Source organism: Rhinolophus sinicus, linkage group LG18, assembly GCF_036562045.2.
Source record: "Rhinolophus sinicus isolate RSC01 linkage group LG18, ASM3656204v1, whole genome shotgun sequence".
NCBI lineage: Eukaryota > Metazoa > Chordata > Mammalia > Chiroptera > Rhinolophidae > Rhinolophus > Rhinolophus sinicus.
Genome location: NC_133767.1, coordinates 8,355,463 through 8,372,282, shown reverse-complemented (window position 1 = coordinate 8,372,282; position 16,820 = coordinate 8,355,463). Strand labels below are relative to the sequence as shown.

At 34.8% G+C, this 16,820-nt stretch overlaps 1 protein-coding gene and 1 pseudogene across 4 annotated transcripts in view; one reads left to right on the top strand and one right to left on the bottom strand.

Moving 5' to 3' along the window:
• Positions 1–16,820, top strand: part of ATF7IP2 (activating transcription factor 7 interacting protein 2) — a 54,050-nt gene that overhangs the window by 16,119 nt on the left and 21,111 nt on the right. For 3 of the 4 annotated variants that reach the window (XM_019719313.2, XM_019719312.2, XM_019719314.2), the window contains exons 2-6: positions 4,213–5,069; positions 6,132–6,256; positions 9,742–9,876; positions 10,932–11,030; positions 16,498–16,640. In XM_019719313.2, the coding sequence (XP_019574872.2) occupies positions 4,223–5,069; positions 6,132–6,256; positions 9,742–9,876; positions 10,932–11,030; positions 16,498–16,640 (1,349 nt within the window). In that variant the 5' untranslated portion in view covers positions 4,213–4,222. The remainder of the gene's footprint in view (positions 1–4,212; positions 5,070–6,131; positions 6,257–9,741; positions 9,877–10,931; positions 11,031–16,497; positions 16,641–16,820) is intronic. The other variant, XM_019719316.2, reaches the window with a different exon arrangement.
• Positions 3,046–3,470, bottom strand: LOC109439102 (small ribosomal subunit protein uS15; annotated as a pseudogene).

Below are 16,820 nucleotides of genomic sequence, written 5' to 3'. Positions count from 1 at the left end.
GCCCACATGGGAATCGAACCGGCAGCCTTATGGAGTTAGGAGCACGGAGCTCCAACTGCCTGAGCCACCAGGCTGGCCCCCATATGTATTGTTTTTTAGATTCTACATATAAGTGAAACCATATGCGATTTGTCTTTGTCTTATTTCACTTAGTATAATACTCTCTAGGCCCATCCATGTTGTCACAAATGGCAAGATTTCATTTTTTTTATGGCTGAGTAATATTCCCTTGTATATATGTACCACATCTTTTTTATCCATTTTTCTATTCATGGACATTTCCATATCTTGGCTATTGTAAATAATGCTGCAGTGAACATAGGGGTGCCTCTATCTTTTCAAATTAGTGATATTGAACATTTTTCATAAGTCTATTCATCTTTATGTGTCCTCGTTAGAGAAATCTGCCCATTTTTTAATCAGATTGTTTGGTTTTTTGGTGATAAATTGTATGAGATCCTTACATATTTTGGATATTAACCCCTTATCAGATGTATTATTGGTGAATATTTTCTGCCATTCAGTAGGTTGTCTTTTCATTTTGTTGATGGTGTCCCTCACTGCAAAAAATTATTAGTTTGATGTAGTCCTATTTGTCTATTTTTTCTTTTATTTACCTTGCCCGAGGAGACATAGCCAAAAAAATATTATCAAAAGTGATGTCAAAGAGTTTACTGCATATGTTTTCTTCTAGTTTTATGTTTTTAGGTCTTACTTTAAGGCTTTAATCCAATTTAAATTTATTCTTTATCTTTTTTAAATTGTTAAATTTTTTGTTTTTCTGTTTTCTTTCTTATTAAAGTTTATTGAGGAGACAATTGTTAGTAAAGTTACATAGGTTTCAGGTATACACTTCTGTAATACATCATCTATATATCACATTGTGTGTTCACTACCCAGAGTCAGTTCTCCTTCCATCACCATATATTTGATCCCTATCAACCCTCTCCCCATCTACCCTAAGTTTATTCTTGTATATGGTGTAAAAAAATGATCCAGTTTCATTCTTTTACATGTATCTGTCCATTTTTCCCAATACCATTTATTGAAGAAATTATATTTACCCGATTTTATATTCCTGCCTCCTTTGTTATAGAACAATTGACCATATAAGCATGGGTTTATTTCTGAGCTCTCCATTCTGTTCCATTGATCTGTGTGTCTATTTTTATGGCAGAACCATGCTGTATTGATTACTATAGTAGAGTTTGATGTCAGATAGTGTGATAACCTCCAACATGGTTCTTCTTAAAATTGCTTTGGCTCAGGGTTCCATATAAATTTTAGGATTATTTGTTCTAGGTCTGTGAAAAATGCCATTGGTATTTTGATAGGAATTGCATTGAATCTGTAGATTGCCTAGGTAGGATAGAGATTTTAACAATGTTAGTTCTTCCTATCCATGAGCACAATATATCTTGCATTTATTTGTGTCTTGCTCAATTTCCTTTTTCAGTGTCTTAAAGTTTTTGAAGTACAGGTCTTTTACCTCCTTAGTTAAATTTATTCCTGGGTATTTTATTCTTTTTGATGAAATTGTACATGAGATTGTTTTAATTTCTCTTTCTGATAGTTCATTATTGGTGTATAAAAATGCAACTGATTTCTTAATATTTTGTGTCCTACTACTTTACTGAATTTAGTTATTGCCGTGTTTCCCTGAAAATAAGACCTAGCCAGACAATCAGCTCTAAGGCATCTTTTGGAGCAAAAATTAATATAAGACCCAACATTATGCTATATTATGTTATATTATATTATATTACATTATACCCAATCTTATAGTAAAATAAGACCGGGTCTTATATTAATTTTTGCTCCAAAAGACGCATTAGAGCTGATTGTCGGGCTAGGTCTTATTTTCGGGAAAACACGGTAGTTCTGATAGTTTTTTTTGGTGATTCTTTAGGGTTCTTTATATATAGTATCATGTCATCTGCAAATATATGACAGTTTTACTTCTTCCTTTCCAATTTGGATGCCTTTTATTTCTTTTTCTTGTCTGATTGCTGTGGCTAGGACTTCCAATACTATGTTGAATAAAAGTGGTGAAAGTGGACAGCTTTATCTTGTTCCTGATCTTAAAAAGCTTTCAGGGTTTCACCGTTTAGTATGATTAAGCTGTGGGTTTGTCATATATGACATTTAACTATGTTAGGTATGTTCCTCTATCCCCACTCAGAGAGCTGCCCTGACCCCTCACCCTCCAGACCTCTCCTTGAAGCTAGTCAATTCAGTTCCTCTCCATATGTCCCTGGCACACTTCAAGCTGCTGTCTCTGTATTGGTGCACAGAATAAGTGAGTTTGTGAGCAAGTGTGTTTGTGTACAGGTCCCTCGAGAGGAACTCCTGGAATTCCAGCAGCTCTCTGTCTCACTCAGATGCAGTCCTTGCTCGTTTTCACAACTAGATGTTATGGGGGGGGGACTTCCTCTTCCCAGCACTTTTGCCCCTGGCTGGGGAGCCAAATGTGAGGCTGGGACCTCTCACTCCTTTGGCGGAACCTCCATAGCGGAGAGAATCTCTCTGATTTCTTAATTTCCACATATGGATGTGGTTCCTTCCTGTTCTGCGTCTCTGCCTTCCTACCAGTCTCATCATGGCTTCTTCTTTATATCCTTATTTATAGGACTTCAGTTGGTTCTCAGTGATGGCTGTTCTATAAGTTGGAATTTTTATGTGGTCCTGGGAGGAAGCAAGCACATTGTTTACGTCTCGTCATGGCTTCTTCTTTATATCCTTATTTATAGGACTTCAGTTGGTTCTCAGTGATGGCCGTTCTATAAGTTGGAATTTTTATGTAATCCTGGGAGGAAGCAAGCACATTGTTTACGTCTCGTCATGGCTTCTTCTTTATATCCTTATTTATAGGACTTCAGTTGGTTCTCAGTGATGACTGTTCTATAAGTTGGAATTTTTATGTAGTCCTGGGAGGAAGCAAGCACATTGTTTACGTACTCCATCTTGACCGGGAGTCTCACAGTATTCTTTCCTACCCCCCTCCCAATTAAACAATGATTTTATTGCTTGAGTACACAGACAAATTTATGCAAACATGGCAGAGGCTGTGGATGACTCATATTTCCAATTGCAAGGGATGACTCGTTTGGTCTCATAATATTAAGCCAACCAGTGAATACAACTCTTCATCAGAATTGGACTGAATTTAGCATCCTTATCCTTTCAATTCCTCTCAAGATGCTTTCGAACAGCAACAACTTTCTTAATTAAATGGTAGAGATTCTCAGCAAGATCAGGAGGAAGTGCTTTCGACTTAAGAACTCCCAAGATCTTAATTGCCTGTCACTGTGCAGTGCCATGTGAGTCTCTCAGGGTCACACTGATTTGTGAGAGAGTCAGATCCCTTTTTGGCCACTTCATAAATCTGCTCCTTCTTGTCATCAGACGTCAACTTCAGCCAGGTGATAGAGCAGAGCCGAGTGGGACAGGCCTTTACCAGGATCACACATGTGATCTATAATGTTGAGGGACAGGCAGCAGAAAAGATCAGAATTCCTTCCTTTTAAACTGTTTACCTACCTGCGGTTCAGATCAAAGGTGATGTGGATACTGAGAATAAATACTAAAATAGTTCTCTATGTAGATTTTTTTTAAATTATGGGAAATAATTAAGAATTTAGCATTATAAAGCCTAAATTGGCTTTCTTATTTGAACTGGCATCATATTGTATATGTTTGTACTCACTTTATATTCTTAACTATTGGAAATTACTCCTGCAGTACCATTTATTTTGGAAGTTTGAATTTGAACATTAGGAAAATTTTAAAAAGGTGCCACTATGTGTACAAAACGGAATGTTCTATGCAAAACATTGTTTTTTGTTTTTATGAAGAAATGCAACTTAATCTTTAGATTATCTAAAGCATGGCCTGCTTAGATTATTTAAAACAGAAGTTAATGATTGTAGCAGTGAGGTGATATTACAAAATGTCGCCAGATAAATTATCAGGCTTAAGTATCAAGTAGAGGCTCACTAGCAGTATAATAAAAACTTATATAGTTTGGATTTATAGAAAAAAGTTTTAATTATTTGTACATTTTTAGTGACACTGATGAAAATGAAAGTAATTTTCAATAAAAATAATTATCCAAATCTGGAGAGATAGTCTCAACATTGTTTTAATGTTGTAAATAAATGCTAGCTTTTGTCTGCTGAGAAATGCATTTAAATATGGTATCTTAAATTCTAGGACATGAAAGATGGCGAGTCCAGATAGAAGTAAACGGAAGATATTAAAAGCCAAAAAAACAATGCCTGCAAGTTGCCGGAAGCAAGTAGAGATTCTGAATAAGTCAAAGAATGTTGAAGCACTGAAAACAGCAGCAAGTGGAAATATTTCAAGTGGTAATCAGAATTCCAATACTGGTGTCATAACTAACAAATGTAGACATTCTGAAAATGATGCTCCCTCATTGGACTCTAACAAAAATTCAGTGTGTTCACAGAAAAGTGAAGTATTATCTCAGAATTTAGTAAAACCACTAGAAATTGTTAATTTGGAAACAAGACTGGAATCCACTGAAGAACAAGTTGTGTGCCCTTACCAAAAGCCAAGTAAAACAATAGAATCTCCCAGGAAACTGTCTACACAAGAGGCAAAAGGTTCACAAAACATTTTGGAAAACCATTGTGAATGTCAGGCAAATGTAACAAGATCCTTTTTTGAACAACACGAAGAGGATTGTAATCTGAAATCAATTAGTCATCCACCCAGTGTATTGGGTGGTATAGTTCAAATGCCAAAGTCTACAGAAATCAATACCTTGGATGATAACAGAATTGACAAGATGGTTTCCCACTTAGAAACAAACTCCAGTTCTGCGTCACATGGTAAAAGGCAAAACGACATTTTGACTTTAAGTTCAGGCACCTGTTTTGTGCTTGTTGATAAAAGACCTAAGTTGGTGAATTCAGTCATTACTAGTAACTGTGATACTGATATTTTGAAAAGTGAAGACTCTGACAGAACCTGTCCCTCCAGCATTTCAAATTGTGAAAATATGGACTCAGCGTGCCTGTCGTCACTTGACACGGATAGTAATAATAGTAAGTGTATATTTGTATACGTTTTGGAGAAATTTTAAAAGTCACTTTCTTTTGGGGGATTTTATAGTCTCAGTAGTCTCATATAGAAACAGTAGAGTACATGTAGACAGGAAAAAGGTAAATAATAACAATAATTATTTCAGAGTGTCTTATTTCTGAACCTTTCTTGGTGGGGAGGGGTGACAGTATCCTACATATCCAAAGGGAAGAAAATTCAGGCAAAGAAGAAATCAGTCACTTGCCCTTTAGAGTACAAAAAATGAAAAGGTGGTTAATGGCAATTGTTTGGTTTATTTCATCTGCATATTTTATTTTGAGGTTTTATTTATTAGATTAATAGAAGACTAGTTGAAATAGAGAGTGCATTTTTTTAATTGTTGGTGAACCCATGGAAAGACATAGAATTGACCTATAAATCACATCAAGTATGAGCTGATAGGTAAGAATATATACACATACACACGCACATGTGTGTGTAGAGTGAGAGAAATGCATCAAATAATCAACCAATGAATGTCTAGGTTTATAAAATCATTAAAATAGTAAAAGTATATTTCATTAGTAGTAGCATGTTTTTGTAAGTTAATGAAATAAGAATAAACTGATTTCATAGGATAAATTGTATGTTCTTGTCTAGGCTACAGAGTGATCATTTAACAAGATGAATTTAAAATTGCTTAAAAGTAGTGTCACCTATTAAAAATATGTAGGACTGTCTAAGTAACTGCCTATAAAAATATTATAATACCACTTAAATAGCTGTAAATAGAGGATTAAATGCTATAATTTAGGTTTGTTGGTATTAAATAGGTATTAAATGTATACTAAATGAGGTTGAAGGGAATGTGTATCTGACACCAGAATCCTACCTTAGATATTCTTCTTTTTTTTTTTTTTAAATTAGATTGTCACAATTTCTTATATAATTTAATTTTCTAAAAAATGCTGCTATGGTCACATTTTAGTTTTTCCATTTGCTTAGAGAGTCCCTAAGTTAGAGAATTCCCCTGTTTCCTTCATTAGAAGTAATATTTTTATCTCTGATCTTTCCATCTCCCCAAGGCCATAGTCAAAAGAAGAGGATGTTTTCAGAAAACAAAGAAAATGTTAAGCGCCTGAAAACGTCAGAGAAAATTAATGAAAATATTTGTGTAGCTCTGGAAAAGCAAACAGCATTGTTGGAACAGGTAAAATATTGGGGCTTAACTATTTGCTTTAGACAATTTTACTCTTGATTAATAAAAAATGATAAAGTTCACTGATCTCCACAATGACAGTACATATGACCTTCACTTGATGCAAAGCTGGTTTATGAAAACTGAATTAGCAGATGGCGGTATGAGAGAAAGACAAGGATTTGCATTACCAAAATACAGCTAGTTTCTTGAGAATGATCCTATGCTAGTAACCTGGGTAGAGTGTTATGGTAGAAATAGAAGGGGCTTTTCAGTCAATATTACATTCAAATTTCTTTGTGAGTCAGATACTGCATAACCTTGAGGTTTGCTGAACAATATTTTGTACTGCTCGTGGGGTTCTTTGATTTACATCTATAGCTATTTGTAGACCTTATGATTCACCAATACTTCACAGGCCCAGACAATCCCGAAGTTCATTACAAAGTCCTATTATTACACATTCAGGTTTACTTGCCCTAATGTGTAAATTTACACAGATATGCTGCATTTTCCTTTATAGCTTTATTAAATGCATGTTTTGCTTTCATTTTTGCCTCATTTCATCTTATTGTATTACAGTTTCCATACATGTCTGATCAACTCTGAGAATGAACTTCAATTTTAGTAGGTCCGGTTTTGATGATCATGTTTGCTATTTTACTTTATTTACCACTAGAAAGCCACAACTAAAAATCTTAAGTCGTAAATTAATGCCTGTCAGCTGTAATGAAACAAAATGTCCCAATTCAAACTATCCTGCTAACTGTATCAGAAACAAAAACCCTACTGTTTTCTTAAATAGACCATTACAATTATATAGTTACATATTACATGAATGTGTATTTAATTATAACTGGAAACCTTTTTGAAAGACTCCTACAGAACCAGCTTAACAGATGAATGAACAGTTTTTCCCTTTCTACCTCTTGTTTTCTTCTCGGAAGACCAAAAGAGACATTAATTTAAAAATATGTAAATGTTCTATTTTTTTGCAGGGAAGTGGTAGCAGGATTATGGTTAGCATGGATCTAGTTTAAGATAGGTCTAGCTTATTTCCAGTGATTAGTAGCTGAATTCAGAAATAAGTTCTGATAAGGCCATACAAAGACAAAATTTAATCTTTGAAAGTTTTAATCTCACTGGCATAGAAAAATCAGGGTTTTCATTCACTATTATCTGCCTCACAAAGTACTTAGACACAGAAATGGTCCTTCCCAGTGAGGTTTAGGGAATGAAGTTTATTTTGTTATCCCCCTACCCTTCCATCCCCTACCCAGAAGTTTCTTGAACGTTCTCCAGAGACAACTTAGGTTTCAGCTAATTCCTATCTTTTTACCTAACTTGAAATAGCTAGCTTTCCCTCACTTGATATTTTGATTCCTGTCCAAATAGTAAATTTTATAAACAACCAACATCTTTGTTTTTCTTGCTTGAATCCCAGTTAAAATAAGGCCTCCTGTTCTGACATTGTTCTTTGCTACTGAGAGGGTCCTGGGGCTGTTGACTCTTATCTTTTGAGGTTTCATAAGAATCTTGGCCTAGTTGGTTCCAATTAAATTATTGAAGTAGAGGGGTTTTTCTTCTAAGATCCAAGTTAGTCACTCTACCCACCAGTCTTCTCCAATCTTTAGGCAACTTTGGCTGCCATCTGTAAATTATATCTAGGACATCCATCTGGTTTCATAATTTGGACATATTACCATCGGCAGAAGACATTCATGAGGTATTTGGTGGAGGTTATTGTGTCTTCCTTCTATATGAGGAACATCACCACTAAATCAGAACAAATGTCTGCCCTAACCAAGAGGAATCGCCCCTTGGGTGATTTAGTCCAAAATGACAGAGTTTTAAGAGTCTGCCACCATCTAAATCACCAGGCATACTTGTTTAAATAGTGATTTCTTGAGCTCACAAATAGTTGAAGACTTGTTTTAGGCTATTCTTTTCTCAAACTTACCTCATAAGAATCATTAGTGGTTCCTATTACTGAGCTTTCTACTGTGTGATCTTTGCTTGTTAGCAAAACAGTATCCCCATATTCAAAACACTTGGATATGTTTCTCCAAGATTTATCTGGGTATGAGCTTCGCATGTTGACCCCAGCCAGTGAACTGGCAAGCATGCAGTAATCTGTAAAAACCGCACCTGGGTGATGGGTAATGACTGTCAGTAAAAATAGTATGTGTTTCTGAGCATTTACTTATATAATACACATATTTTAAGCACTTATTAATTTAATCAAATATTTCAAAGTGTTAAAGTAATAATGACAATCATGTCTAATAATGTTGAAGAACAAGAACAATTCAAAATGAGAAGGAAAAACCGTGGGAATAATCAAAATTACTGAATATGACTAATCATCCAGGTGATATCAGCATAAAAGAGTTTACCATAGAAACTTTATGTTCCAATTTTGAGCACCAAAGAAGCAAGATATTAGGGGAAAGTTGTGATTACTAATAAATACTTTAAATGTATTGTGCTAGGTTTTGTTTCTAAGAAAGACTACCAACTCTGTTAGGAAAGTTGCTTACAGGACGATACACACTGAGCAGATAACTACAGTGGATGTTTCTGAATGTATGGCTCAGCAGGGCTGTTCACCTCAGTGGGCATTGAGATTAATTATGCTGCCTGAAAATAGGCCAGTCTATTTTCTAAAAATCAGCCAGATAATGAAATGCATCAGTGTTTCATATGATAGCTACTATGATCTGTTAAAATAGCATGCATTATGCCAGGTAACATTATTCACCACCTATTGTCCCAGGCTTATTTCAATTTTAACAATAAGTCACCCCTAAAAAAACTCTGCAAGTAAAGGAGATTATCTTGTGTATTTATTTCCTTCATATTAATTCCGTGTTTTCCATCTTATGGAGCTCTTTTGCGTGTGATCTTTTTTTCTTATAAAAATTCTCTGAGTGTCACTCATTCAACATTGTATCATCTACCATTTGTGGACAAGGAAAAAGAAGCTCAGAGATGTTGTGACTTCCCAAAGGTCACATAGCTTGTTAATGGCAAGGTCAAGGCTCAAACTTTCATAATTTGCTCCATATCTACCACAGACCAACCAACCACTTTCATTGGGCTCTGGTTTTCAGATAAGTAGGGTTCTTTTTATGGAATACTAGGTTTCAGTAGTGGTCATTAAAAAATATAAATGGGATATAGGCTTTTATTGTTCCTTTAACATGTATTATGGAATTCAACTGAAACTATAGAAAACTAAAATCCCCTAGGAGAATAAATTTAATTTCTACCATACACATATATTTAAATACTAGGTGTGTTCTGTTGAATTTGATATTCAACTTTTATAAAACTTACTGGTATAGTAATATAAAACATAAACATCATAATATAAAGTATATTTTAGTGATTACAGTAAATCCAGAAAAGAGCAAAGCTATTTTTAGGAAGTAGAAAATAAAACTGCTTTTAAATTTGAAACATGGGGTGTTTTGGTTTTTATTTTAAAATTCTAGGTCAAACATTTGATTCGACAGGAGATCTGTAGTATAAATTACAAACTATTTGATAACAAACTGAAAGAATTGACCGAACGCATTTGGAAGACACAGTGCAGGAATAAACATGAAGCAATAGCTGATGAACTCTTCGTAAGTTTCTAATTTCATTTGATTTCATTTGAGTCTTTTTAAAAAATAGAATTTGGTGATATTTTATGTTAGAACAGGAAAACAAAGGCAGACCTAAGTATGATCCCTGGCCACAAGCCAGATGTACCAGATTTTATAGGTAATAGAATTTATTATATCTCAGCAATATTGGCCCTTGACAAATACTTTCAGAAATATCAGCCTTTCTGTGTCAGTTGACAGGCTTAATACATAGGTAGTTGCTTTTAATTCAAAATATATTTTGTATTAGAGCTGTACAACCTGTTTCAATTATTTTGTGGTGTTTTTGTTGCTGTTGTTCTGTTATCCTCTTCTAAGGTTACCTGCTGACCGGTGTTTCTATCAACGTTAATTTTATTACGGACCAGTTAGAACTTTGATGTTTTTATCTTCCATTCTAAAATGTCATACAAGCATCAAACATGATTTTTTTTTTAATTGAGGTGATATTAGTGTATAAGATTATATAAATTTCAGGTGTACACACTATAATGCAGTATCTGTATGCTCTGTGGCGTGCTCACCACCCAAGTCTAGTTTTCATCTGTCACCATACATTTGACCCCTTTACCTACTTTGCCCTCCTCCAAAGCCCCCTTCCCCTCTGGTAACCACCAATCTGTTGTCTATATCTAAGAGTTTAGTTTGGTTTGGTTTGGTTGGTTTCTTTTTTTTTCGTTTGTGTGAGTGAAATTACACAATTCTGTCCTTTTCTGTCAGACTTATTTTACTTAGCATAATACCCTGAAGATCCATCCATGTTGTCACAAATGGCAATATTTCATCTCTCTTTAATGGCTAAGTAGTATTCTATTGTGTGTGTGTATGTGTGTGTGTGTGTAACAGCTTTTTTTATTCATCAGTCAATGGATGCATCAAACGTGATTTAAATCTTTGATTTATATAAAAATTTCTCATTTATTTCGGTGGATGCTTGAGTCTCACAAAACTACTTTGGCAAATAGTTTTCCCTCCATTTCTGTATAGTATTATTTAGTACTCTGGTGCCATGTTTATTTGTTTTTCTCTTCTAGGCAAAAATAGCAAAAGTTCAAAGACGTATTAAAAAAGTATTGTTATCTCAAAGGAACTGTTTGGAACCAAATGTGTCATCCAGTAATACAGCCTGTAAGGTTGGTATAAACACATAGGTGTTTTAATAACTTAGTTGACCCACATTATAAGTACTTGGGTTATAAGAAATGAATAGTTTCCAAACTAGAACAGAAGGCTTAAAAGACAATAAATTGATATTTAGAATGTTCTTGTGACTTATCTCTGAGGAAGACACCCTTAGGTAGCCAAAAGTAAACGCAACTTGTATTACTTTTATAGTGAGTAGAAACGTGATTTGTGGTTGCCTAGATGGGCCTCCTCCCTACCATTTTATCAGGATGAAAAGTTTAAAACATATACAACAAAGTTGAAATAATTTTACAGTGAACAGTTGTATACTCAGCACCTAAATTATACCTTTACTATTTTAATTATTTTTGTCCGATATCTGTCAATCTATTCATCCCTACTACATCTTTATATTTGTTATATTTGTGCATAGATGTATTTTGCATCAAACTGTACTTTGTAATGTACACTTATAAAATATTTCAGTTATACACTTATAAAATATTATAAAATATATCATTAAGTAGAGTTTAGTGTATTTATCTTTTTATTAAAAATTTAAATATAATTTTCAATATACATTCACGAGTATTTTTTCTTGTAGTGTCTTTATGCACTTTGGCATCGTATTTATGCTAGCCTCAATAAATGAATTTAGAAGTAGTCTGTTCCCTGGTTTCTGAAAGTTTGTGTAAGATTTTTATTACTTCCTTAAATGTTTCATAGTATCCACCTCTGAAAACTATGTGGACAAGGAGCTTTCTTTGTAGGAAGACTTTTTCTTGAAAATTCAATTAATTTAATAGGTATAAGGCAATTCAGATTTTTAAGTTTCATCTTGTATCAGTTTTGTAAGTTATCTTTGCAAGGAATTTGTCCATTGTATCTAAGTTGTTGAATTTCTTAGCATAAGAAATTCCCTTATCTTTTTAATATTTGTATTGATAAAATATTTGTTATTGATAAATTCCCTTTTTAATATTTGTAGATACGTAGTGATATAGTCTATTCATTTTTGATACTCGTAAGCTATATTTATTTTCCTTAATCAGTCTTCCCAGAGTTTTTAAAATCTTATTAATTCTCTATCACTTGTCTTTTCTCTGTTTTTTATTATTTTCTTCCTTTCACCTTGAATATAATCTGTTCTTTTCCAGCTTCTTATGAGAAAGGGCATTGATTTTTTTAACCTTCTTTTCTACTGGAAAACATTTAAAGCTATAAATTTCCTTCTAAGCAGTGCTTTTTCCTAAGCACCTTCTAAGCATCTTTTCACTTCTTAGTGCAGAGATTATAATATAATCTTTGATATATTGTATTTTTGTTTTCCATCAGTTCAAAATAATTTCCAATTTCCCTTATGGTATTATTCTTTGACCCATGGATTATTTAGAAATAACCCATGTGTGTTTAATTTTCAGACATTTGGTACTTTTCTTGGTACAGGTTTTGCACTCCAAATTCAGCCTTTTGCAAATCAAATTCACCTTTTTGCAAATCAAATTCATCCTTTTGCAGATCAAATTTTTCCACAAAAATGTTTTCTTAATCTTTGTAATAAAAATGAATGCAATGTTAAGTTGTTGTTAAAATTAAACATTTTATTGCATGTATTTAATAATAAACATAAAATACTTATATTTAACATCAGAAATGTTAAATATATTTAACATTTACTTATAGCTTCATTTATGTAAACGGTTCTCCTGCCGCTGCTCGTGGTAATTTCATACACATATTCATAAAATAATTACGACAATCTGGAGGAGTAATAGTTGCAGTGGAATGATTAATAATATCTACTAAATGTTCATGGTTTGATGGATCAGCCAAAATATTTGTTGCACAGAACTTAATTTTTGAAAAATGAAGGCACGATCGAAAGTAATAATACCAGCTTGTGTGACTGTGCCAACGGTTAGAAGACTAAATGTTTCTCTAATTGCAGCAATAAACATTCAGGGAATGGTGTGGCATGAAGTAATCGTACATTCTATGGTTACTTCAAATATTTTTTGTGAATTTCATCAGAGAATATTGCAGAAATTGGATGAAGATAATCTGGAGAAGTGTGGTTTGTTTTGGACAATGTAAGCCCCCACAAAACCCAGGAAGTGCATGATCTTGTTGGTCAGACAAGCCACACTTTATTATTTCTACTGTTATACTCTCCAATGATGAACCCCATTGAAGAAGTTTTTTCAAAAATTAAGTTCTGTGCAAGAAATATTTTGGCTGATCCATCAAACCATGAACATTTAGTAGATACTATTAATCATTTCATTGCAACTATTACTCCTCCAGATTGTCGTAATTATTTTATGAATATGTGTATGAAATTACCACGAGCAGCAGCAGGAAAACTGTTATATATAAATGAAGCTATAAGTAAATAAGTATTTCTGATGTTAAATATAAATATTTTGTTTATTATTAAATACATGCAATAAAATGTTTAATTTTAACAATAACTTAGTATTGCATTTATTTTTTTCACAAAGATTAAGGAAACATTTTTGTGGAAAAATTTGATCTGCAAAAGGATGAATTTGATTTGCAAAAAGGTGAATTTGATTTGCAAAAGGGGGAATTTGGAGTGCAAAACCTGTAATTTTTATTGCTATTTAATTTCATTTTGGTCAGAGAACATACCATGTAAAATTTCAATCTTGACAATCATTGACACTTATACAGTCCAAAATACAGTGTCCCTTGGGGAATGTCCCATGTACACTTGAAAAGAATATTGGTTGTAATATTCTATAAATGTCACCTTTGTGTTATTTGTGCCAAGGTTGTTGATAGTGGTGAATAATGGCCCTTAAAAGATATCTGTGACTTAATCCCCAGAATCTGTGAATATCTTCCTGTACATGGTAAAAGAAGCTTGTAGGTGGGGAGATTATCCTGAGACTCAATACTCATAAGGGTCCTTATAAGGAGACAATGTTACAGCAGAAGAAAGATGGGACAGTGGAAGCAGAGGTTGGAATGACAGCACTGAAAATAGAGGAAGGGGCTACGCGCTAAGGAATGCTGGCAGCTTCTAGAAGCTGGGAGACAGGAAACAGATTCTCCCCTGCAGGCTCCAGAAGGGATAAAGTCCTGCAACCAACTTGATCTTGGCCTAGTGAAACTGATTTCAAATATCTGGCCTCCAGAACTGTGATAGAATACATCTCTGTTTTAAACTACCCAGTGTGTGGTAATTTGTTAGAGCAGCCTCAGGAAACTAATACAGAATGTGGTACCAGGAAGTGTGAGGTGCTGCTATAACAAATACCTAAAAATGTGGAGGTAGATTTGGAATGGCGTTATGGGTAGAGGCTGGAAGAATATTGAGAAGCATGATTTTTTTTAAAGTCCTGATTGCCTTAAACAGACTCTTAGTAGAAATGTAGATGTTAGAAGCTGCAAGTGAGGGCTCACAAGGAAATGAGGAGCACCTTAGAGAAAACTTACATAGTCTAAGAGAATACCTCAATCTTCATAAAAAATACTGTTGGTAGAAATATGGACATTTAAAAGCACAGTTGGTGAGGACTCAACAGTAAATGAGGAACGTGTTATTGGAAACTGGAGAAAGAGGGGTTCTTGTCACATAGTGGAGGAAGCTTAGCTGAATTGTGTCCTACAGTGCTATGGAAAACAGAACTTGTAAGTGAGGAACTTGGAATTTCATTAGGCTGACAAGATTTTTGAGCAATGTTGTGAAGGTTTGGTTTGGTTTCTTGCTTCTTATAGTAAAATGTGAGGGGAAAGAAATAAATTGAAGGGAAAACTGTTTAGGAAAAAGGAACCAGGAAGACTTGATTTGGGAAATTCTGAGCTTATCCAGATTGCAAAAGATCCTCAAATAATGAGGTTCACTGTCAGAAAAGCATGATTTGGAGAGAAAGGCAACAGTGTATCAGGACAAGCTTTTGCTAGTGCCTTGGAAAAATCAGCAGGTCCAAGTGTTGAGTAACACAGAGAGCTCTCTGAAGAGATTCGGCATTTGACACTCTGTCAGCAGGAGTTAACCTGTTTAGATTTACTGTGTAGGCCCTGAACTCCTTTTGTGAGTTCGAGTTCCAATGACAATTTATTCTTCAAAGTCTTTGCAGTGCTATCCTGGTTGGCTTCCTTCTTCTGGCTTCCCTGGATCTCCTGTTCAGTCCCAGCTGGTGCTGCCTGGGCTCCCCAGAGATGCGGTGGCAAGCCCAGGAAACCTTGGCCTCTGGTCGTTGCCAGTGCAGTAGATTGGGTCTGCAGCTGCCCCGGATGTGGAGCAGGGACACTGCTGACGCTTCAGTAGTCCACACCCACCCCTGTCCCAAGAGTGGGATGATGGCTCCACTGACACTGCAGTGATTCGGCCTGCTGCTCTTCCAGGTGTGGCGTCCCGGGCATTGGTTCCTGGCTGGGCTGGGCCAGCATTGCTACTGCAGCCAAGTAGGGCCACTACTAACCGGGTGTCAGGTGGGGACCCAGCTGACATTATGGCTGCAATGACTCTGGCTGCTGATTTCTGCAGGTATAGAGTCAGGGATTAGCCACCCCTACTCTAGGTTTGAGAAGGAGGGGTCCCTGCCTTTCTGGCACCAGGGGTAGGACATACGGATAATAAAAAGACAACTCAGGGAACTCATTGTAGTGTTGTCCTCAGTCTTGAGGTCCCCAGGAAGTCTGCCCTCTCTCTTCTTTCCACCTTTCACAGGCATATGATTATCCATTGAATTATTTCCGAGGTATTTAATTGTGCTTTAGAGGGGAGGAGCAGGGAAAAGTGATTATATGCTACCTTGTCCTGGAATTGAAAGAATGCCAGTATTTTTTGCTATTGTTTTCCAATGTTGTTTGAACCTATTTCTGCATATAAACTCTGTACATGTAACATAATAACATTTCAGAATTCTGCCTTTGTGTACTTGCATTTTTGTTCATCAGAAAAGCCCATGAGTTGGCCAATCAACTGATCCTTTTATATTGTGTATAATATATACATATATTTTAAATACTGCACATTCTCAACCAAAGCTTGGACTAAAAGTTTTAAACAAAACTCATTTAATGGAAGAGCAGGTTGAAATTTTATTTATTTCTAGTCTTCACTCATTTCCAAAAGTATAACAAAATTTAAAAGTTTCCTTGTTAAATTCTAATGTTTATTAGTTCCTAAAACTTAGTCTAATAAAATGTGTCTAAGTACTTAGATGTTTGTTTTTTCTTCTTTCCATGGAATCTGGGAAGTTGATTTGTACTATCATTTTCATTTCTTTGAAGTTCTTTTTTTAAAATTCATTTTGTGACAGAGAACAGCAATCATGGTCATCAGCTATTGAAATACATATAATTTAATGTATGTTTTGCCATATTATGCAAGACTATTTTGAGAACACTTTCCAAGTGAAATTTTACCTATCATCAATTTTGTGTGGAAGAGCACAATTGGTAACCCTCCCCTCAATTGCTTTTTCCCAACTCATTTAACAGGTTGCAAATTCAGAGACTCTGAATTTGGATAATAGTCCAGATGAAAGAAAGACTTCTGGGAACTCTGAATCTTCTAACCCTTCAGGAAAAGCAAGTGAAAAGACTGATTTGTCACAGGATCACAATGAGGCTGTTTCTGAAAGGTAGGCATTTCCACAAAATGCATACACTTATTACACATATACATAGACACTGGTAAACATATACCCTTTTCTCAATTAGACATAAAGTAGCTTAAAGCTTCATATCATATGAAGTTTATATAGGAATGGAGGAATGGCTTGGTTCTCCAAAGCTTTTATCATTGTTGTTTAAACAGTACT